At 44.1% G+C, this 24646-nt stretch overlaps 1 protein-coding gene across 2 annotated transcripts; it reads left to right on the top strand.

Moving 5' to 3' along the window:
- Positions 1 to 9835: 9835 nt before the first annotated feature.
- On the top strand, positions 9836 to 21968 carry FBXO2 (F-box protein 2). 2 transcript variants are annotated; one of them, XM_066607460.1, is made up of 6 exons: positions 9836 to 10072; positions 13862 to 13934; positions 15203 to 15329; positions 15813 to 15905; positions 16090 to 16225; positions 20487 to 21968. In XM_066607460.1, the coding sequence occupies exons 2-6, from the start codon at positions 13898 to 13900 to the stop codon at positions 20619 to 20621; spliced, it is 528 nt and encodes a 175-aa protein (XP_066463557.1). In that variant the 5' UTR covers positions 9836 to 10072; positions 13862 to 13897; the 3' UTR covers positions 20622 to 21968. The 2 variants fall into 2 exon arrangements, with proteins under 2 accessions (XP_066463557.1, XP_066463558.1); XM_066607461.1 differs by lacking the exon at positions 9836 to 10072 and adding an exon at positions 10160 to 10295.
- The last annotated feature ends 2678 nt before the right edge of the window (positions 21969 to 24646 follow it).

Raw genomic sequence — 24646 nt, 5'->3', positions numbered from 1 at the left:
CCTAACCCCTCACGTCTCCACCAATAACCAATGTAAAACCATCTTTATACCCATCCGCAGGAGGCGGGCGGCATTCCCCCATTTAAACATGCAGTGACAGTTCAGAAACCTAACAAAAGGGGCGGGCGGGAGGGACAAAATATGTGGTGCTGTGAAAGAACTGAAGCTGCCATCATGTCAGCACCTTCTTTTATTAACTCTCTCCTCCCACCAATCAGATTCTGTTGCTGGGCTCCAAGCTCACTAGCATCTCTTCCAGGCTCCTTCCCGCCATTTTCACCAGACCAATCATGGCTCATCACCAGGGCTTCCAAATCTCCCCAGTGACTTCTAGCATTTTCCAGCTTGACCCTGTGCACTCAAACAACATAGTTAAAATCCCCCCCCCCCCCCCCCCCCCCGCCCATACCTAATAAGCCAAAATGGCTTTAACCCCATTCTCCGCTCAGGGTCCATGAGGCCTCAGTCCCTACATGGTCTTCAGCAGTACATTAGAGGCATGTAAGGATGAAAACATTCTAAGGGCTCTTTCACACAAGTGTCGTTTTAATGCACAAATAGCCGCAATACATATGTGCTAAAACAGTGCGGCTAAATAAGTGTTAAATCGGGTGAACGAATGAGTGAGCGAGTATGACGCACCCCCTCCCTTTTTCCGTCCGGCTCCCATAGGAGTCTATGGGAGCTGCCAGCGATGTGCCGTCAGAAGAAAGGACATGTTTTTTTTGACGGAGAGAAAGTAAAAAAAAGTGCCTTTTGCGCTATCTTTTGATGTGCGATTTTTTTTTTTCAGCGCATCAAAAAAATCGTTTATCTGAAAGAACCCATAGGAAACCATATGTTCTTTTAGATGCGATTTTTATTTATTTCTTTTTTTGACGCACCTACTCAGCATCAAAACGACGCTCGTGTGAAAGAGACCTTAGTATGTTCTATTCCTCTCAGGGCTCTTTTCCACGAGCGCATAAACAGCAACAGCGTTTTTACGTTTTCACACCTGCTCCGTATAAGTGCGTGAATGGGCGTTTTCTCGTCCATTCACTCGACCATGAGCGTCGTTTTTAGTGAAAAAATACGCCGCACCCCGGAGAACCCTCACTCCCAAAAAACCTTAGGATGCCTTCCAATGTCTATATAGAGACACCTCTAAGCTTTTCGCAGCGTTGGATGCTGGAAAAATGCCCCTCCCTCCCTTCTTTTTTCCTGCTTCCATAGTCGTCTTTAGGACTCGCGGGCGTATATTAGCCAAAACCTAGTTCCAGAACTATCTTTTGGCTGAGCCCATATGCAGGTCATATGTACTATGTTTCACGCTGCCGGCTTATTTACGCACAGTATATTCACCCGTGTGAACGGCTTCATTGAAAACAAATGCTTCACATGGGTACCGTATATACGCCTGGGTGTGAAAACACGCCATATATGCGCTCGTGGGAATAAAGCCTCAGTGTCATGAAACAGAGACAGGACATACAAGGGCATGTCAATGTGCTGCCTTTCTGTAAATCAAGCAACACGTGGACTTGTGTGAATCAGACAAGTGGGCGGAAGGCCATGTTTACTCATTGGAATAAATTAGTTATTTTGAGCGCGGTTCTCAGAGGGTTACATGAATTTTGGCTACTGTTGTCACACTGCCAACACACAGAGGGACGGGCATTAAATTTCATTGAGTTCATCCTGGCTCAAAGTGATTCTGGGAAAAAAGTTGGCAGTAAAGTGGGCAGATGGACACTTTTTACTGATTTGAATAAGCAACTGGGGTCTTCACACGGCTAAATTACGGTAGTTTGGGTCACTGATCTAACAGGATTATTATTAATGCCCCCGTTATTAATAATGGCGCCTTTTTCTGCCTCCATAAATTATTAATGCGTCAATTTCTGTTCATATTAATAATAATGCCACCTTTTCTGCCCCCTTATTAGATAACGCTGTCCCTTCTGCCCCCTGCCTTTTCTGCTGGTTTCAAAAACAAAAAATAGGTCTATACTAACCTCCATGCACAGCGCCCTCATGATGATTCTCTGATTTTTCAGGATCAGCGCAGTAACGTGATATGTGCTGTAACATATGCCCAGCGCTAGCCTATCCCTGGCCTCAGGATAGGCCAGTAACTTGTCATGGCACCTATCATGTGACTGCGCTGATCCCGGAAGATCAGAGGATCGGTCCCGAGTGGCATGGGGTCGCTGTGCAGGGAGGCGAGTATAGAGCTGTTTGATTTTTGAAACAACTATGGGCCGAGTGCTTCTCACCGGATCTGCGGAATCAGTCGGACCCCCCTTAGCATATGGAAAGGTGGGGCCTGGAGCCAGTGCTCCATTGACGCAATTGTTAATCTGACCCTGCCTCTCAGTACTTTTCTGTCATCCCCTTATAGTTCCCTTTCATCACATGCAAAACTACTGCTGCACACTTATGTAGAGGGGAACCCATAGTTGGGAATGTCCCTGGATGATATGTGCGTTAAATGACAAATTTGCCGTGTTTAGTTTACAGACCTGAGTCGAGTTCCGTAATGCAGAGATATCGCAATATATCTTGATGGTTGATGCCATCTTGTAGTTATTGTTTGCATTGAAGTACTGATTACTGCTCAGTGGAGAGATTTGCTATTGGCAGGAAGAGACCGCATGGCAGGCTGGGCTGAGGCAGGAACTAGATTCCCTGCACGCTCAGAACAGCAGAAACCGCGGGACTGAGAAGATGTAGATGGGTGATTGGTTGGTTACTCCACAGGACAGGGCAGTATTCTGGAGCGTTTTCGTATTATTTATTATTATTAATTGAAGGCGATGAAGGACATTATTATTAACTGGACGCCACAAGAAGCATTATTAAATTAAGCGTTTGAGGAGCATTATTATTGATTTGAGGCCACAATGGGCATTATAATTTATTTTAGGCCACAAGGGGCATTATTATCTATTCAACCCTCCGGACTTAGAGGAACAAAGATGTCCGTACCACTTCGTTGACTACCTGATACACATTGTGTACAAGTATGCATCATTAGTCCACACTAGCTTTGATTAATCAGTCCTGGCCAATCAGAGAAGCATGTAGTATCTTAAAGGGGTTGTCCCGCGGCAGCAAGTGGGTCTATACACTTCTGTATGGCCATAATAATGCACTTTGTAATATACATTGTGCATTAATTATGAGCCATACAGAAGTTATAAAAAGTTTTTTACTTACCTGCTCCGTTGCTAGCGTCCTCGTTCCCATGGTGCCGACTAATTTTCGCCCTCCGATGGCCAAATTAGCCGCGCTTGCGCAGTCCGGGTCTTCTGCAGTCTTCTATGGAGCCGCTCGTGCAGAATGCAGGCTCCGTGTAGCTCCGCCCCGTCACGTGCCGATTCCAGCCAATCAGGAGGCTGGAATCGGCAATGGACCGCACAGAAGAGCTGCGGTCCACGGAGGAAGAGGATCCCGGCGGCCATCTTCACCGGTAAGTATAGAAGTCACCAGAGCGCGGGGAATCAGGTAAGCGCTCCGGTAAGCTTTCTTTACCTCCCTGCATCGGGGTTGTCTCACGCCGACCGGGGGGGGGGGGGGGGTTGAAAAAAAAAAAACCCGTTTCGGCGCGGGACAACCCCTTTAAGGCCTTTTTACACACAACGATTATTGCTCAAAATGCACTCAAAAGCCATCTTTTGAGTGATAATCCTTGCTTGTAAATGTGTGCCCATCATGTACTTACTGTGCACTTTTCGTCCATCGCCAAGTTCAGCTCAACTTAAAATCCATGGGGACGGATAAGAGGTACTGCACACTGAGTTCTTTGCAGGCAGTGCTGATAACATTCTTTCAGTTGCTGTCCCACTGGAGAACAATAGTGATGTATTTAGAGGAGAGACCACCTGCTGTTCTCTAAATACATGCAAATAAAGCTGCATATCCGCAGGGCAAGTCGGTCAAGGACACAGCACACTATCAGTCCTTTGAAGAGCCAGTCACTCTAGTTAGGTGCCTTCTAAAAGAGGCATTGACTGCAAAAATGGACATAGAACCCACTTTCCTATGCCTATCATTTGCACCAAGACAGCCTTAAAGGGGTTGTCCCGCGGCAGCAAGTGGGTCTATACACTTCTGTATGGCCATATTAATGCACTTTGTAATATACATTGTGCATTAATTATGAGCCATACAGAAGTTATAAAAAGTTTTTTACTTACCTGCTCCGTTGCTGGCGTCCTCGTCTCCATGGTGCCGACTAATTTTCGCCCTCCGATGGCCAAATTAGCCGCGCTTGCGCAGTCCGGGTCTTCTGCTTTCTTCTATGGAGCCTTTCGTGCAGGATGCCGGCTCCATGTAGCTCCGCCCCGTCACGTGCCGATTCCAGCCAATCAGGAGGCTGGAATCGGCAATGGACCGCACAGAAGAGCTGCGGTCCACGGAGGAAGAGGATTCCGGCGGCCATCTTCACAGGTAAGTATAGAAGTCACCGGAGCGCGGGGATTAAGGTAAGCGCTCCGGTAAGCTTTCTGTACGTCCCTGCATCGGGGTTGTCTCGCGCCGAACGGGGGGGGGGGGGGGGGGTTGAAAAAAAAAAAACCCGTTTCGGCGCGGGACAACCCCTTTAAGTACATAGGCTGTTACTTTTAAGAGACCAGTGCCTTCCTATGGGATGTGCTGTTTTGTGCCAGTTGTTTGAAACATTCAGGTGTTTCCTACATTGGTGCCTTGAAAGAGTATCGGGCTGGAAGTACATTGCTCATTACTTGGACGGTTTCCTCCTTATGGGCCCAGTCGGGCCCCCGAGGTGCGAGTCATTAAAGCGACAATTTGATGTGTTCATGGAGGACTTCATAGTTCCTTTGGCACATGGCAAAACAGTTGAGTCCACAATGAAGCTAGTTTACCTGGACATTGAAGAGACTCTGCGGAACAGTTATGTAGACCAGTGTATCTCAACTCCAGTCCTCAGAGACCCCAACAGGTCATGTTTTCAGGATTTCCTCAGTATTGCACAGGTGATGTAATTATTGTCGGTGCCTCAGACATTGCCACAGGTGCTCGTACTATAGGAGATCCTGAAAACATGACCTGTTGGTAGTCCCCAAAGACTGGAGTTGAGAAACACTGATATAGACTATCAAACTCAAGGTCAGAAGCTTGAGAAATACGATGCAGTAGCAGTGAATAATAAAAAACCTACACTAGGACAAGTGCAATCCCTAATGGTGTCACACCCATGGGTAAGATCTTTTGCTAAGACTAGAGAGAAGCACAGAGGCCATTCCATAAAATCTGAATTACTAGACAGTTAAAAGAGGACCTCAGAGTGTTGAAAACCTTTTTTCGTGATTTCAACGGGGTTGCAGTATGGCCAGAAAACCTCAAATCAATTTAGGAAATGCGCCTGTTTATGGACACGTCAGGCTCCTAGGGTTTGAGGCATTTTAGTCTCGACAGTGGTGAGCAGGAAGGTGCTCAGATTCCGGAGAGGAGACTAGCTTAGTACATAATCTCACGCTATTAAAGCAGTTTCCCATTGTCATAGCAGTAGAACTGTGGGTTGACAGACTCAAAAAAACAACAACACAGTCTTCTGGACAGACAATAAAAGCGTTGTAGACACTGTCAACAAGAGGATTACCAAAGTCACACTCTGTTACCAGTTTAGCGGGATTTCTACATCCTTCCATGCATGCAGGTTAATATAGGGTTCACAGCACAGCATATACCAGGCAACAATAACAGTATAGCGGACACATTATTCAGGGGAAGAGCTGATGGATTTTTGTAAACTTTTACCCAATGCATAAAAATAGAAATGTCCTAATCAAGTTTGGCAGGTGGTGAGCCCTTATTATACCAACTCGTCAGAAATGCCTTAGCCCACAATACCTGGAACACCTACAAGACCCCGGGACAGCTGGACCCATTTCCAAACACAGCAATCGAGAAGAAAATGACTAAAGTTATGTAGAGACTTTTGAGCCTTAGGTAAGGTGCAGGAAAAGGTAATGCCGCGACCACAGATGTGGCTTTTTTTTCTCTAGGATCTACAAAATTGAGGATCCCTCTATGTCCTTTGCAGTAAGGCCGGGCTCACGCGAACGTAGACATTGCGTATAATGCGCGCAATGTACGAGCGTATAACACGCAGCAAATGGTAACAATGAAAGTTCATTGATTTTCATTGTTCCACTCACACTTGCTTATATTTATTGCAGATGTTACGCACATAAAAAAATGCAGCTTGTCCTATTTTTCCGAGTATTACGTGCATAAGAGCCCTATAGTTTTCCATGGGTGCATTCTGAACGCAGTGCATATGCAATTACATTACGCATGTTGCTAGGAGGCATGTAAAGGAAGTTAAAGAAAGAAACCAGGAGGTTGTAGGCAGACCGTGCAGGAGCCTCTAGGGACCACCGACCCATCCAAGCTGTAGTCTGTGGAGATTGGAGGCCACATAAATATCATGGCTACTTTTGATATGGGCAGACTCTAATGCAGGACTTTCCTGTAATTTGGGATATCAATCGTTCAGATTACTAGGAGAGGAACGCCAAAAGACCGGGCATGGAATGAGCTGGCATCCCAGATGTACAGAGAGCAGTGGATCATTCCCTGCTTGCGTTAGTATCTGCACACGTAAAATACCCTATACATACGCAGACATACATGCGCAGAAACACACACATACGCAATTCCAAATGCAGGTAAAACACTGCGCTTTTTACAGTCCAATGGGGGAGAGCGGAAGCCCCCTCCTTCTGGCAGCATTTTGCATGCCGTGGTCGCACTGACCACAGCATGTAAAGGGTTAAACAGTAGGGATTCATGGTTACTTTGATCCTGTTAGGGCAGGTGCCAGGCTGTCATCCGACAGCTGAACACCCGCTCCCTGGCATTGTAGATCCGTGACAGACTTCTGATGCTGTGGCGTCAAAAGACGGCGCATCAGAATAAAGCCCCTTAATGGCTGCCATCAAAAGACATATGGATGGTTGTTAAGGGGTTAAATGTCATGTTCTCTACAGACATGGGGTATACCCATCTGACACATGGTTAGATATTTTTAACAATACCCTTAAGGACAGCCTGTTAACATTGTGGCAGTCCATCAGAAGTGAGATACAGGTGATGGAAATGTAGGGCACCAGCAGAAGACCCTACTTTACTGTGGCGGAATTGCAGCTCTGGATTGGGCAAGAGGTAGCAAAGGACTCACGAAGCTTAGTAGCATTGTTGTGTGCATCAGAGCTAGGGGATAGAAGGGTCCCTATCCATTCTGAAGTAAAAGCCATGTGGCCTCTCAGCACCTAGTGGTACTACTGTAGGCAGCAGCGCTGTAAAGGAGGCTAAGTCTAATGGTGCCTGGGGAACAGGGAGGGGTGCATGGCTGACAAGCCTTAAGGAGGTGGGTGACAGGTTAAGGTCGGCCCATTGGTCTCTGGAAAAACTTTGCAGTGTCAAATTTAGCAATGGACTTCCCTCAGTGTCTGTATTATATAATAAAATATGGTTATCCACCACAGCTGTCCAAAAAAAGGATTGTGTCAGAGTTATCATTGACCAGCCCCTGTGGGGGTTGTAGAATGAAGAGCCCGGAAGGACCCAGAGGGGAGTCATAGTGGGCTACCGACCTTATGGAGGCACTCTGGTGGATCTTCTGCTCCCATATCCCATGGAAGCTAAATAATGAATCATAGAATGGTAGAGTTGAAAGGGACCTCCAGGGTCATCGGGTTCAACCCCCTGCTCAATGCAGGATCACTAAATCATCCCAGGCAGATGTCTGTCCAGTCTCTGTTTGAACACTTTCATTGAAGGAGAACTCACCACCTCCTGTGGTAACCTGTTCCACTCATTGATCACCCTCACTGTCGGAAAGTGTCTTCTAATATTTAATCTGTTTCTCCTCCATTTCAGTTTCATCCCATTGCTTCTAGTCTTTCCTTGTACAAATGAGAATAGAGCTGATCCCTCTGCACTGTGACAGCCCTTCAGATATTTGTAGACAGCTATTAGGTCTGTATGCTGTTTTGTTTTTTGCAAGCTAAACATTCCTTTAACCATTCCTCACAGGACACGATTTACAGACTGCTCAGCATCTTGGTAACTCTTCTCTGAATTCGCCCAAGTTTGTCTGTCTTTTTTAAATTGGGGTGCCCAGAACTGGACACAGTATTCCAGATGAGGTCTGACTGAAGGAGTAAAGGGGAATAATGACCTCACGTAATCTAGACCATATGCTTCTCTTAATACATCCCAGAATTGTGTTTTCCTTTTTGGCTTCTGCATGACATTGTTCACTCAGAGTCATGTTCGGTCTATGATCTATTAGTATACCCAAGTTTTTTTCACATGTGCTGCTGCTTAGCCCAATTCCTCTCATTTTGTATGTATGTTTTTCATTTGTCTTGGCCAGATGTAGGACTTTGCATTTCTCCTTGTTAAATACCATTCTGTTAGTCGCCGCCGACTATTCGAGTTTGTCTAGATCTTTTTGAATCTTCTCTCTCATCTTTAGTCGTAGCCATCCTTCCTAGCTTTTGTCATCAGCAAACCTGATCAGTTTCTCTCAATTACCTCCCCTAGATCATTTATATAAATGTTAAACAACACTGGGCCTAGGACAGAGCCTTGTGGTACCCCACTTGATGCATTCTTCCACTTGGATATGCAGCCATTTATGACCACTCTTTGAATATGATCACTTAGCCAGCTGTGAATCCACCGAACAGTTGCCTGGTCGATCCAATATTTGGTAATTTTTTAAAATAAATATGGTATGAGACAGTTTGTCAAATGCTTTGCTGAATTTAAGATATTCTATATTTACTGCATTTCCCTGATCAACCCAGTCAGTGATTCTGTCATATAACAAAATTAGATTAGTCTGACATGACTTGTTTGTTACAAACCCATGCTGGCTCTGGTTAATTACTCCATTCTTATCCAAGTACTTGCATATATACTGTTTAATAATTTGTTCAGAGATCTTTCCCGGTATAGAAGTCAGGCTCACAGGCCAGTAGTTTCCTGGATCCACCTTCTTGCCTTTTTTGAAGATAGGGACAACATTTGCCCTTTTCCAATCTTCTGGAACTTCTCCTGTTCTCCAGGAATTTTCAAAGATTATGGCGAGTGGTTCGGCTATTACCTCTGCTGCTTTCTTCAGTATCCTAGGATGTAATTCACCTGGGCCTAGAGACTTGAATTTGCGTAAGTTAGCTACGTTTTCCCTCACCATCTCTCTGTTTATATATAGCCTGCATTCTTTTATTCCCCCAATAGCACAGGGAAGATCAGTTGATGTTGCATCTACTTTCTGAGAGAAAACAGATGCAAAATAAGATTTTAAAAGTTTGATCTCCTCAACAGCATTTTTAACTGATCCCCCATTTTCATGCTGTTAATATCCTATAGCATCTTTGACTTTTCTTCTGCACTAATCTGTGGGATGTGTGGGTCTCCTGCATTGAATGTGGATGTGATTTCTGCTGGAGTCACTTGTCTGTTCGCACAGACAATTGTATCCAGACACTGCCAGTCGAAATCATTAAGCACCTGTAGGCAGTGACCGTGCTGTTCACTGTGGGAGGTAATGCCTTCTATTATGTTTTGTGGGTACACACATAACACTGTGGATCTGGGAATGTTAAATGCTCAAACAACTTCAAAATTCCCCATTTGTCCACCACCCACTGTTATGCCTTGTTTGAAATCTGATAATTCACGTTGCCTTGCCATATGAAGAATTCTATTACTTTTTAGCCTTTTCTAATATATTTTGTTATGCTGCCATCTAATGGCCAAACCTGTTTCCTTTATTGCTTCGTCACTAGTCAGATCAGTTGTTCAGCACTCTAGGATAGCTCTACCCCCTATGGCAACTGTAAAGGCTTGTCACCCAGCTTTCCCAGAAACTGAATTTGAACGACTTGACAGAACGCATTGTTGTACAAGTAGGGATGAATCGTGGCGGAAGAAGTTCCTAGGCCGCACAAATTTTGCATTCCATAGTTCCGCCTAGTTCTGGACAAACCGGTTCCTCCGCTCTGGGAAGTGACAGTATATGCCAGTTGAAGCCCCTGGAGCTCAGCAGCTGGTGAGTGCCCCTGTTTTTTGCTTATTTGCAGCCTAGAGCCTCGCCTTTGCAGATAACTGTCTGCAGGATGATGCAGGGAGGAGACTGGCTGCTTACAGTGTCATTTTACGGGAATGCAGCCAGACTGTAGAGTATAAAATACAGTGGCATGAAGTTACTGCAGGGAGTGACTCCTAACGCCCTTCATCTCGGCTCTTCTATATTTATTCCGCTTCTTACACCAGTGAGTACCGCTTGCAGCTTGGATGGGATTAGAAATGGAATTGACTGTATGTACAGAATGTAGCAGGACTGAGTTTGTCATTTCATGTTTCTTGTACATGAGTTAAGATAATGTGGTAAGTCTAGCTGAAGTCCCACAGCTAATAAAGCCACATAATATTACAGCACATTGTTTGAAATGACAGAATCATCCCAGCTGTGTTCACAACCTTAGCTTAACTACAGAACATCCGCTGTAAAAAGTAGTCTGCTAACTGGAATAACTTTAACCAGGAAGTTACTCACCACAATGCACAAAGAACTCAGCCTTTTAAACAATTTCAGCTCTGCTACATGATCTGATTGTGCAAGTGTGGTGGCAATTCTGACTTTGCTTGAATGTTGGACCAGGAGGCATTTACCATCTATTCATCCTTGAAGTTAATGCAGGTGGTGGTAGGGGATTATAACTCATCACTTTCAAAATCTCTGGTTGCTATAAGTGGATGGAAATATTCTTGTTGATATCCAAAGGCTTAAAACCTGACCTGACTGCTTTTCACAATTTGTATCCAGTGTTTATGCAATCCTCTGTGAGCTAAGTACATCAGCAGCATAATCTTTCTTCCTGCCCTGGACTTTGGGCTGACAGCTTCTACATACCTGCACTAATACATTATAACAGAATGATGTAAGCTTCTACCTGCACTGATACCTTATAACAGAATGATGTAAGCTTCTACCTGCACTGATACATTATAACAGAATGATGTAAGCTTCTACCTGCACTGATACCTTATAACAGAATGATATAAGCTTCTACCTGCACTAATACATTATAACAGAATGATGTAAGCTTCTACCTGCACTGATACATTATAACAGAATGATGTAAGCTTCTACCTGCACTGATACCTTATAACAGAATGATGTAAGCTTCTACCTGCACTGATACATTATAACAGAATGATGTAAGCTTCTACCTGCACTGATACCTTATAACAAACAAGACAACAGAATGATTTGTGCAGTGATTACAATTGTTCCAAATTCTCACTACGGTATAAGAAGAAGGATGTTTGTATAACTTTTCAGTCTGTATTTGTAAACAAGAAACTTCCTAGGGAATGAAATGAAGCAGAGATTTATAAATAGTGATGAATGAAGACACAATGTACAGTATACTGTATTAGATAGCTGTAGAACTCCTAATTCTACAATGATTAGGCTCCATCAACAGAACACTAGGAAACTCTTTTGGTGTGATTTTACACATATGGGCAGATTTCCTTCTGAAAATACGATAGTTTTGTTTTGCAAATTGCAGAAAAATGTCTTACATGCTTTGCACCACATTTCTGACGTGTTTCAGGGTGCGTTCACACATATTGTACTTTGGTGTGGATCTGCATCAAAATCTGCAGCTGCAGATTTTATCCTTTCAATTGAGGGGGTGAAGTTTGCTGCAAATTCCACAGCAAATCAGCATTAATGGTATGGATTTTGAGATTGTTTTTGCTGCAGACTTCGGTGCAGATTTTCCGCTTAGGAAAATGTGCACCAATTCCACTATGTGTGAACGTACCCTTAGACACTTTTTTGCTACACCACAATAGCAGCGCGGCTTTACAGTCAGGCGTGTGGCTGAGCAGGAAAGGGACGTGGCCTAAATGTGTAAAAACTGGTGTAAAGCTAAACTAACTAATAGGTGGTATAGACTAAGACTAGACAGTCCAAAGATGCTGCAGAGTTATACCATGACTGCTGCAACCAAGTGGTCACATCTACAAGAATGGCATGTGGCCAATGAGGCCAGTGACTAATTGGACATCTAACTAATAAGTGCTGCATAGTTGTTTTGCTTCATTTCCTACTGTTAGCCAATTTTTTGAAAATCTCAGAAAAAAAAAACACCTGAGGCGACATTCATAGAATCGTATAATGGTAGAGTTGGAATGGGCCTCCAGGGTCATTGGGTCCAACCCCCTGCTCGGTGCAGGATTACTAAATGTTCCCTAACAGATGTCTTTCCAGCCTCTGTTTGAAGACTTCCATTGAAGGAGAACTCGCCACCTCCTGTGGTAACCTGTTCCACTCATTGTTCACCCTCACTGTCAGAAATTTTTTTCTAATATCTAATCTGTGTCTCCTCCCTTTCAGTTTCATCCCTTTGCTTCTAGTCTTTCCTTGTGCAAATGAGAATAGGGCTGATCCCTCTGCACTGTGACAGGCCTTCAGATTTTTGTAGATATTTGCAGCTATTATGTCTCCTCTCAGCCTTTTAACATTTACATGGGCAAATTGATATCAGCCTGAGAAACTCGGTCCAATATCGTGCTTGCCAGCATGCATTTTTCACGCCATTAGGAGGCGTTCTTTATTAATGGGGAACATGACATCGCACTCGCATGGACATGGCAAAGCATGTGAGAGTCGTTCTATATCTTTTAAGGTTCCATTGGAAACAATGGGTGAGGGATTGGCCAGGCATTTCTAGAGAATGCCAAAAGATATTTATCTTCAAATCATCTCTGCAAGAAAACAAATCACTCATGTGAATGTTCATTCAAAAGAGTTCATATTTGTGCGGCTTTTGCGTGTCTTACAATGCACAAAACTCGCGCCAGATTTTCATCCGTGTTAATGTAGCCTTGGACTGGTTTTAAATAGTCTTTTATGTAAAAATGCTACTTTTTTTGCATTTTCATGCAGTTTTTTTTAATGCAAAAAATGCCATATCCACATGCTGTTAAAAATCAGTAGTAAATTATAAAAATCACTACAAACTGCATTTTTATAGTGGTGTTTCTTCTGACTTTTTTTTTTGCGTTTTTTGGATCAAATTTCAGCATGGCGTGGGTATAGCATTTTTTCTGGCACTTTTCCATAAACATCTCTATAGAAAAAAAAGTAGCAAAGAAAAAACAGTATGACTTAAAGGGGTTGTCCCGCGAAAGCAAGTGGGTCTATACACTTCTGTATGGCCATATTAATGCACTTTGTAATGTACATTGTGCATTAATTATGAGCCATACAGAAGTTATCAAAAGTTTTATACTTACCTGCTCCGTTGCTGGCGTCCTCGTCTCCATGGTGCCGACTAATTTTCGGCCTCCGATGGCCAAATTAGCCGCGCTTGCGCAGTCCGGGTCTTCTGCTGTCTTCAATGGGGCCGCTCGTGCAGAATGCCGGCTCCGTGTAGCTCTGCCCCGTCACGTGCCGATTCCAGCCAATCAGGAGGCTGGAATCGGCAATGGACCGCACAGAAGAGCTGCGGTCCACGGAGGGAGCAGACCCCGGCGGCCATCTTCAGCAGGTGAGTATGAAGACGCCGGACCGCCAGGATTCAGGTAAGCACTCTCCGGTTTGTTTTTTTAACCCCTGCATCGGGGTTGTCTCGCGCCGAACGGGGGGGGGTAAAAAAAAAAAAACCCGTTTCGGCGCGGGACAACCCCTTTAAGTATGCCAGTATGAAAACAAAAACAAAGGCATCAGTCAAAACCACATGCACTTTTTCAGCCTTTTTTTTTATTCAAAAAACTCAAGCTGTTAGAATGTTAACCCTTTCTAATTGTTCCATTCATACAGAGCATTAGTGGACGCTACATCAAGAAATCCTGAAAAATGATGAAAAATCTTATCAAAAACCCCTGCGGTGAAGGTAAGAACAAAAGAAATCTTGAAAAAATATTAAATTATTTTCGAACATAACATGTTTCATAACCTACAAGTCCAGCTGTGACTGCAGTTGCTCTCAATTACCCATTCCCATGGCACACTAAGGCTAGTTTCACATTGGCGAGGATGATACGGGCCGTGAATCACAGCCCAATATCACCCTTGCCATCCATGAAAGCCCCGTGGATGCGAGGTGTTTTATGTGAAAACAGCCTGGCTTCACTGCGGGGATGAAGGAATCCCCTGAAACGGCTGTCACAGCCGCTGCAGAGGATCACAGAGTTCTCCCATTGCTTTCAATGGAGCCAGAGCTGCTGCCACCAGCCCCTTTAAAAACAATGGGCGATATCGCAGGAAGGTAGAACATGCTGCGATTTGTTTCCTACATCGTGGTGCCATGCAAGAAAACATCGCTCAAGTGTATGACACTATTCAAATGAATGGAGTTCATATTTGTGCAAGATTTGCGTATCTCACAATGCACAAATCTCAAGCGATTTTCTCGGCCACGTGAAGCTAGCCTAGGGGCTTAAATACATGCCCGCAAAATGTAACGAAATGAAAAAATTTATTTAAAAGGTTTTGTTTTTACGGCCGTGTTTCCCGTGTGATATTACTGCGCACGAGAAAAAATAGGCCTTGTCCTGCCTTTCTCACATGTAGTTTTTCTACGTGCCAGAAAAGATAGGGCAGGATCTATCTTTCTGCTTTTTTTTTTTTGCTTGCACAACATCGCAGAGTTTGAACTGTCAAAAAAACTGATTTTTGACAGATTCCTGCACTGATACGCTCTGTAGCGGCGAGCGTATTAGCACATGCTCCCATCAGAAGAATCCTTCTGAAACTGAATGAGCCTATTGTAGACCAACAAATCAGCAGTATGTTCTGGTTTCTGTGTGACTTTTTTCACTATATATATATATATATATATATATATATATATATATATATATGGTTTTAAAAACTGCATCCGCTCGGACTGTACTGTAAAGTGCTGCAGATTTGTGGTGCCGCATTCGCACATCAGATCTGCAGCAAGTCCACCACGTTGGGACCTGGTCTAACAGAAATCCAGGAGCTTAGATATAAGAAGCTGTATGCAGGATCCTACCGGTGGCCATACAGTAAGGATTATTAATGGCCAAATCCCATATCTCAGCTTCCTGGCCCTTGTGAGTGAATTTGGGTTCTTTTGGTGGACTTATACCTGCTATACTCACTAAACTTTATATTGTGTATTCTTTGGTGTAGAGGAACTAGAACATTGGGAAGATGTTGAGCATGGAGGAGATGGGTGGAAAGTGGAGGAGGTCCCAGGAGATTGCGGAGCTGCGTTTCCATCTGATGGGATCTGCAAGTACTTTGCTACATCCTTTGAGTAAGTGTCTGATGTACTGTAGGAATAGAAGACATTGCACTTACTGTGATTACTGTAAATCGGAGTGTCATTTTGTGGATAGTCACGGCTAATATTAGCTTAGGATCTCATAAAAAACAGCAGATGTACGTACTGTTACATATCACCCCCGTAAGGTAATAAAATCAGCGGTAATTCCTTATTATCTACAGTAATCGCAAAGTGCAACAACCACAGTACGTAAAACGGTGCTCGGGTCTTGGTCAAGAATTAAAAGCATTGTACAGGAATAGAAAAACATGGCTTCTTTCCAGAAACAGCGCCACAACTATCCACAGGCTATGTCTGGTATTGCAGTACAGCTCCAGTACTGTGAATAGGACTGAGCTGCAATGTCACACTCAACTTATGGACAGCTGTGGCACTCTTCGCACAGCCCCTTTAATGTAGATGGGGAGTGTAAACAATGTGCATATAACTTTCACAAATATGATCTCTTTTCAGATGTTGCAGTAAAACCCAAGTGATTGATCTCCTTAAGGAAGAATATACTGCCGAAATGCTGGATGCTCAACCCAAAATTGTAGTCAGCGACTGGTAAGATAATTTGCGTTTAGGAAAAACGGGTCACATTCCATATGGCAGCCATTACAGCTCTTATGGGCAGCCGGGGGATGGGCTACTGTAGAACTAGATAGATTTGCCTTTCAGGAGTTTGGAAAAGCTGAGTGGCATTTGGGCTGTAATAGTGGCCATTTATCAGAAGTTCTTTGGGTTGTAGGTATGCAGCCCGTACTGATGCCGGATGTTTGTATGAGCTGAAAGTGCAACTTCTGTCTGATTGTCGTGAAGTCATCAGTGAATACACCAGTGAGAACATCACTATCCCTGGGAACACAGATGGCGCCTGGCAGGAGGTGAGAAAAGCGCTGACCCTGCAGAAGCAGCAGAAGAGGCTGACATGTATTGTGTAAGGCTTGGTGGTATTTGAGTAAGGGTGCAATGCTTTTTTAACATTAGAAAGTCTCATTGACATTTGCGTTAAAAAAACGCAGTGATATTGCGAACGCGAGTGTGTAGGCACCCTTATGCAGCTAGCCTTCAAGGTAAAGGGCCACTCTGGACAAAACACATTTTTCCATCTTTGCCTCCTCACCTGATAGCCTGTCTTCTCTACGTATTCCAGTTACTTCCCTGCAGTGCAGCCCTCTTATCTGCCACCACCTTGATGCTGAAATATTTTGTTTTCACTTTTACATCTATCCCACAGCTATACCATTTCTTTCTGCGGGGGACAGGGACATCTGTTTAATTATTATTAACAACTATATTTTTTTCAAAATAAGCTAAAAACCATAAGTATACAGTCAGGCTGATGAGCTGTGATCTTCTCTATTATAGCTGTGTGATCATCATTAGTGACTGTGACAGGAGTGTCTGTGTTCCCTACAGGCAGGTCCTATGTAACAGCATCGCACAGAGAAACTGCGTGGGAAACAAACACATTAAGGGCCGGCTCACATGAGCATATGCATAAAACGCTGCATGTAGAACGCAACGTTTTACCACTGTGTGAGCAGAGATATTGCTGCGTAGGGCAGTGATTTTGCACTGTGCATGACAGCATAGTCTCAGGAATACATTGCTCATTGTTTTTAATGGGACAGGAAAACACATCGCACGGGAGGATCGATACTTCACAGAAGTGATGGGAGGCGTTTTTGCAAGCTAAAGCGTGAAAAGAAACATCTACCAGGCCGATATCGCGCTCGCCTATGTGTAGGTAGCTCAGAAGACTTATACGGGTTATACTAAAATCTAAAGTGTGGCTAGGGGATAACGTTACGATTTGTGAGGGTCCGAGGATCGGGGTTTAATTCTGTGTCATACAATGCGGGTATCGGCTGTTTCTTACAGCTGACACCCGCCAATAACAGCTGCGATTAGCAGCTGTTAAACCTTTAAATGCCACTGTCAATTCTGACAGCAGCATTTAAATGCCCCAATCAGAGTTTGGTGGTCCTGAACAACCCACCCCCCATGCGATGAGATCGCGGGATGCTGTTTGGTTGTCATGGTAGCTGAAGCCTTCTGAAAGCCCCCATGGCTGCCATTACCTATCAAGCCTGATAGATTGCCTGTTAGATCACAGTATAATGTAATACCATAGTATTACATTGTACTGCAGGGCAAACAATCAATCCATCGTAAATTCTTGTCCCCCTCTGGGAACTAAAAAAAAAAATTAAAAATTATTTTTAAAAAGTGTTAATAATGAGTAAAAAAAAATAAAAGGTAATAAAAGTAAAAGAAAAACTTTTGCCATACTAATAATGAAATAATCTAAATAAAATAACATATGTGGTATCACTGAGTCTATAAAAGTCTGATCTATCAAAGTAACGCATTATTTATCCCGCACAGTGAACAGCGTTAGAAAAATAAAATACACAATGTCATAATTGCGCTTTTTTGGTCACCCTGTCCAACCAAAAATGTTATAGAAAGCGACTAAAAAGTCTTATGTACTCCAAAATAGTGTCAATAGTAACTAAAGGATGTCCCACAAAAAATGAGCCCTCACACAACTGGCGGCAGGAAATAATTTTCTTTTTTTTCAAAGATATTTTATTTTTTTAAAGTAGTACAGCAAAAGAAAGCTACATAAACTTGGTATGGTAGTCATCGTACTGTCTCATAGAATAATGTTATCAGGTCATTTTTGATGCAGTGTGTACGCCGCAGAAACAAGACGCACCTAAAGATGGTGGAATTTCATTTTTTTTCCATTTCACTCCACTTAAATGTTCCTCAGTACATTATATGCTACATTACATAGTACCAGTGAAAAATACAACTCGTCCTGCAAAAAACAAGCCCTCGTACAGCTACGCTGATGGATAAATAAGAGTTCTAATTTTTAAAAGTGGGGAGGAAAAACTAAAAAAGAAAAAAAAAAGGTCCGGGTTGTCCTGCGGCGAAATCCAAATTTTTTTTTTAACTTACCCCCGCATTCTGCCCCGTTAAAATCAATTCCGTTAGTTATTTAAAAAAAAAATCACTTACCTGCATCCCCGTTCGCGCAGCATCTTCTTTTAAAGATGGCCGCCGGTCCTTTCCCATGGTGCACCGCGGTTTTCTCCCATGGTGCACCGCGGGTCTTCTCCCATGGTGCACCATGGATTGTCTTCTCCTTCCTTGCGTTCCACTGCCGATTACAGCCACCTAATTGGCTGATCAGCACCACGTGACGGGGCAGAGCTACGATGACGACGCGCAGACCAGCTCTCCGGCGTGAGCACACAGCAGAAGACCGGACTGCGCAAGCGCGTCTAAAGAAGCAAGAAGACACCGAAATTAGACGGATCCGTGGAGACGAGGACACCAGCACTGGAGGGGGTAAGTGAATAACTTCTGTATGGCTCATATTTAATGCACGATGTATATTACAAAGTTCATTAATATGGCCATACAGAAGTGTATAACCCCACTTGCTTTCGTGAGACAACCCCTTTAAGGGGTTAACTCAGAACCTAGCTATATTGGGGCAGCAATCAGTATCACACATAGGCTTAGATATACTGGTTTAGCAGAGCATCACCCATTATATATTTAGATACACTGGCTTAGCAGACAGTATTACACTGGAATGAGATACTCTGAGCACCTGAGATCTCGGATATTGCCACTTGTAGCAACCTCAGACCTGGTCTGCGTGACAGCCACAGAATTGATAGCGGGTTACCAGAGTCCATGGGGTCTGAGGAGGCACAGAGCAGAGAAGAGTTAGCCTGGGGGGTGCAGCATCCTGCTCAGGTGGATAAAATATTCATGCCCTGTATATTATTTATGGTGTTTTATGACTGTGCAGCTATTGTTATACCAAATGTGACATTCCCAGCAAACTAATAGCCCCCTATAGCCTTCATGGCAGCATTGGCAGTCTTCAAACAACCTAATTAACAGCAAGCAGAGATCTTTAAAATGTTGAGAAATTGAAGCATAATATATCTTAGAAATGTGCAGAACATTATATACTGCTTAAAGGGGTTGGCTGAGATAAAATATCCTTTTACAAACAGTTCCCCATGGCGGAGCATAAAAAGGAGCTGATTCACACCTCTCCCCACATGTCCCCTGCCGGTGGCTTTGGCTCTCCTCACTGGCGTCATGTTTCCAGGCTGTGACGTCCTATAAGTAGGCTGCTGCAGCCAATGACAGAGGTCAGTGATGATCGCAGAGCTCTGTCATTGGCTGCAGCAGCAGGTTTATGGGACATGACAAACTGACTGCAGCCTGTAGACAAAAAAGCACAGCGGAGACCCGGATTGGCAGTGGAGGACACACGGGAAGTGGTATCAGCCCCTTTGTTGTGTTCCACCGTGGGGCACTATTTGTAAAAGAACTTTTAACCCCCACAACCCTTTTTAAAAGGGTTGTACATTACTGGATAAACATGGCTGCTTTCTTCCAGCAGGAGAACAGTGTTACACATGTTCATGGGTTGTGGCTGTATTGCATTTGAGATCGATTGAATAAATGGGGCTGTACTGCAATATCACACAAGATCTGTGCACAGGGGTGGCGCTGTTTTTGGAAGAAGGCAGCCATCTTTTTCTAATTGTGTATAATCTGTGAAGAGCATACCTATCGTAACAACATTTTGTGACTACATAAAACTTTGTAACATGTGTCGTTAGGAAAAATGACATCCTCCCCACCTTCCAGCAGAATGTAGTCCCCTTTTTACTATCTGCAAGATCTCTGTAAGTATTCAAAAACCTCCCCAATCACTAAGAAATCCATCTAGACCAGTGTTTCCCAACTGCAGTCCTCAGGGACCCCAACAGGTCATGTTTTGTGGATCTCCTCAGTATTGCACAGGTGATGTAATTATTGTCGGTGCCTCAGACATTGCCACAGGTGTTCTTACTACAGGAGATCCTGAAAACATGACCTGTTGGGGTTCCTGAAGACTTAGGTTGAGAAACACTGATCTAGACTATAACAGTATATACTAGACACTGATAAGACTGGGAGGAGGGGGATGCAGCTGAATTTTTCTCTCTGCCTTTGAGATGCATGTTGGGAGAGGGAAGGAGGAATATCAGTCGAACTTTAGCTATCTCTCACACATGGCCAGACACTGTGGTCACTGACTAATTGATTATCCTGCAGATCAGTCATACCTTCTCGGACTACGGACAAGGAGTGCGTTTTATCCAATTCACACACAGTGGACAAGACTCCGTTTACTGGAAGGGCTGGTTTGGAGTCCGGATGACCAACAGCAGCGTGACGATCGAAGGCTAGAAATGGAAGATTAATGGAAATGCTATGCCTGTGTCACATGATTGGTTCTTTCTGTTTCTGTGAGGACTAATAAAGTGATGGGCGCAAGGCTGGGGCTACACGGGAGATTTATCAGGCCAGACATTGCAGCATACTATATATGTGTCTATGAGAAACAGATATAGGGGTATCTCAAGGGCCATTAGCTAGTACCATGTAAGTGCCAGGGCAGCTCTAGTCAATCTGACAGCTATAGGCAGCATGCAGCAGCATCACCCCAATCTAATGTGCAGAGATGGGTTTCTCCGTGCTCACACTACTGCTTCTCTGATCAACAATGGTTGGTATGTGGGATATTTTTAGGATTCATTTTCAGTTAAGAGGTTCCCCGGCACTTTAAAATGCTCTTTGGGAGATGGGTGGAGGAATGAATGGTTGGGTGGTGGTCCCATCAGCTTATGGAGTCTCCAGGATTCCCTTAAGCACCATGAAGTTTCTAGGGCCCAAATATGTGGCCATGCTCTAACTTGGGTATTTTGAAATCATCATTATGATTACTTTGACACACTACATTACACTGTGGTTCTTGGATTATAAGTACCATTGCATCCTTCTGATACTCCAAGTATCAGCATTGTTCTGGTTCCTCAAGTGTCATTGCATCCTTCATTTAATACTTCACTGTCACTTCCATTGGTTTGGGTCCCAAACCAATGTGATGATTCAGCCCAGATTGTTCTGAGACCTCCAAGTGACATCTTGTAAACTTTGTGTTTGTCATTATATAATTATTTTAGAACCCCAAGTATCAAATTGAACCCCAAGGTACCACTGCACCATTATCTAGCATCTTTCAGTGTCGTTGTCCTGCAATACCAGCAGGTATTTTCCTGAAACTCATTGTCATTGTCATTCTTCTGATTGTCACTCTTGTTGATCTGAGACCCCATGGCATATTTTGGAACCATAAAGCTGACCAATGAAAAAGAAATACATGCTAATTTTGGTGGGCCACAGACCTCAAATCCCTACATGTTCTATTTAACATGTCTGTAGTTAATTTTAGTCTTCTGTGACCCAAACTTTCATTCTAAGACTTGCAAACATCCAAGTATTGGGCCCAAAGTGTCATTGCCATGTAGCCATAATTGTTCTTAGACCCCAGGGATTCTGGTCTGGACCTAAAAGACTCCAAAGTAAATTATCATTGTCCTTGGTCTCCAAGTAGGTCTTTCACTGTTTTGGCACCTCAGGGGCTACAGTACCATTATTATCAGTCATTTATAAGTCTTTGCTTCATCTGTTTTTAGAAATCTCTTTTAGCATTTGCAGTCTTACAGATTAAAATATTTCACCGTGTGTCACAAACCTTTGTTTTATGTTAATGATGAATATTGTAAGATCCTATGCAGGGAGCGGTCTATGAAGCAGCAGGATTTCTACATCTGTAATCTAACCTGAGCTTTATTATACAACAGAAATAATAGGATTTAACACATTTCCCCCCAGAGTTAGGGTACTTTTACACGGCCGACACTCGCTCAAGTAATCGCTCACTTGTTGGAGTCACTCAGTTTTCAGCTCGCCTAAAAAACAAGCGACTGTCGGTCTGTGTAAACAGGCATGCTACAAGGTCATGAGGACTGGAGTTTGGGAAAGACTCCCCTAGACTTACGAAGAATAGACCAGCTTAGCTGGATGGATCTTCTCTTGGATGGAACCTTTCCACTGTTTTTGATACTCATTGCTGAGCTCCCACGAAGAGGTTTTAGCCACTCCAGTTGATTCTTTTTTTGTTAATAGGATTTTTGACTTCACATTTTTATTTTCATTATCAATTAAAAGCTAAAGGGATTGTCTAGTTGTAAGAGTTCAGGCTACCCCTTGCCCCATGCAGCAAAATAACAAGTAGGGATATCCTCACCTCTCCCAACTACCACTGTGTCCCAGGCCGGTGCCCAGTCCCCCGCTCCGTTCTGTGTTTACAGCTGTAGTCCTGCTCGCTTTCTGGGACGTCACAGGAGCTGCAGCCAATAACAGAGCTCAGCGATCGATCCATGCACTTTCAGTGGGACTGCCGAGTATCCAAGCAGCAGACCCATTGAGATGAATGAGCGCTGACCATGCATGCTCGCAAGCAATCCATTCATTGCGACAAAACTGCAGGGAATAGGGGATAACTTGACATTCTGAAACAACACCTTTAATACATTTGTGGTATTTTCAGGGATAATAGGACATAATGCTGAAGTTAGGGTCTCTGTTACTACTTTGTGCTGCCCTTAAGTAGGGCAAAATAAACAGGACAAATTCCCTTTAAGACGCATTAACCCCTTCCCACAAATGGATGTACAATTACATTTAGTAGATGGCAGTCATCGGAGCTGCACCGGCCAATCAGAAAAGGGCTCTGCATGCAATGCACAGCTAACACCCTGCTGCAATGGATCCCTGTATAAGCATTCCTGTTTACCTAGGTGTCGCAATCAATAGAGACTTCAGCATCTTGGTGGTTATGTGGGAGACCCTACTGAAAAGTTTGCTATGGGGCCCACTAGAGCTGTCTGATTTTGCTAAACTTAAAAGCTCAATTTTTTTTCCCCCTGAACATTTCTCAATTTTCTTTTTTATTGCTGAACAAGCTAAGGTTTTGTTCTCATCCGCATCAAAGGCTCCATTCAAAGTCTCTGGCACAAAATGGAGCAGCATACCATGCTTCTTCATCCAGAAGAATGCTGTACAGCATAACAGAAACCCAATGAACCCCATTATAGTCAATGGGGTCCATGGGGCACTGTGCCTGGGGCTCATGTGCTGGAACGTCGTTTGCCTCCTATGATGGAACTGAACAATGGAAATAATAGCACAGGTGTGAACCGAGCCTAAAGGAATAACAGGACACTTTTTTTTTTCTTCTTACATAAAGCAAATGCTTATGCAGCAATTCCTGAATATATACTGATTATCAGAATTATATTGGACAATTCTGATAGCAGTACTGATTAAGGGCTCCTGCTCACAGGCGGATATTTGCTGCGGAATCTGCGGTCGGCGTCCGCACCGCAAACCCACAGCAAATACTGGCCGTTACTTAACATGGAGATCCGATGCTTACACCACACGAGCAGAAATCACTTGCAATGTCCGCTCGTGGAGGAGAAATCGCAGCATGCTCCATTTTTGTGCGGATTCCGTATGGACGGCTTCCATTAAAGTCAATGGAAGCTGTCCGATCTGCGGGCCGTCCGCAATGAACATTGTGGGCAGGTCGTGGATTCTGCTTTGTCGCATAGTAACGGTGCGGAAAAAAAAAATTAAGAAAATTATGTATTGTGCATGTGCGATGGTGAGCCATCAGATCCATCCGCAGTACAGATTCTCTGCCGACAGAGCAGCTACGTGCGGACACCACTGCTGGCAGGGCTGGATTCTGTTTGTGAAATCTGACTCTGCAGTGTGCAGAGGGCCTAAGGAAATGCTGTGCATGCATTAGACTTACGTAAGAGTGGGTATGAATGGCAAAATAATATACACATAAAACATGGGGCTCCACTCCCCCAGTCAGCACAGCCCCCACAAGAACATCACAGCAACCACCAAGACAGCTCAGGCCCCCAGTCAGCACAGTCCCCCAAGAACATCAGGGTAGCTTCCCCAGTCAGCATAGTCCAAAAGTACATCACAGCAGCCCCCCAGTCAGCACAGTCCCCCAAGAACATTAGTACAGGCCCCCAGTCTGCACAGTCCCCCAAAATAATCAGGGCAGCTCCCCCAGTCAGCATGGCCCCCAAGTACATCACAGCAGCCCCCAGTCAGCACAGCCCCCCAAGAACATCACAGCAACCTCCAAGTCAGCACAGCCCCCCACCCCCCCACCCCCAAGTACATCACAGCAGCCCCCAGTCAGGGATCTCACTGAGCACATCTTTTCGGGGCAGTCTGTAGCCTCTGCCTGCTCTTTCAGCCCTGCTGCCTGTTGCATCTTCCTGGAACTCCCTCTCCCACACAAAGATAAGAAGACGATGCAGTGGGGGTGGGGGTAAATT

The sequence above is a fragment of the Eleutherodactylus coqui genome, chromosome 6 (assembly GCF_035609145.1).
Source record: "Eleutherodactylus coqui strain aEleCoq1 chromosome 6, aEleCoq1.hap1, whole genome shotgun sequence".
Lineage (NCBI taxonomy): Eukaryota > Metazoa > Chordata > Amphibia > Anura > Eleutherodactylidae > Eleutherodactylus > Eleutherodactylus coqui.
Note: the sequence above shows the minus strand (reverse complement) of the source record. Positions and strands in the feature narration are given on the sequence as shown.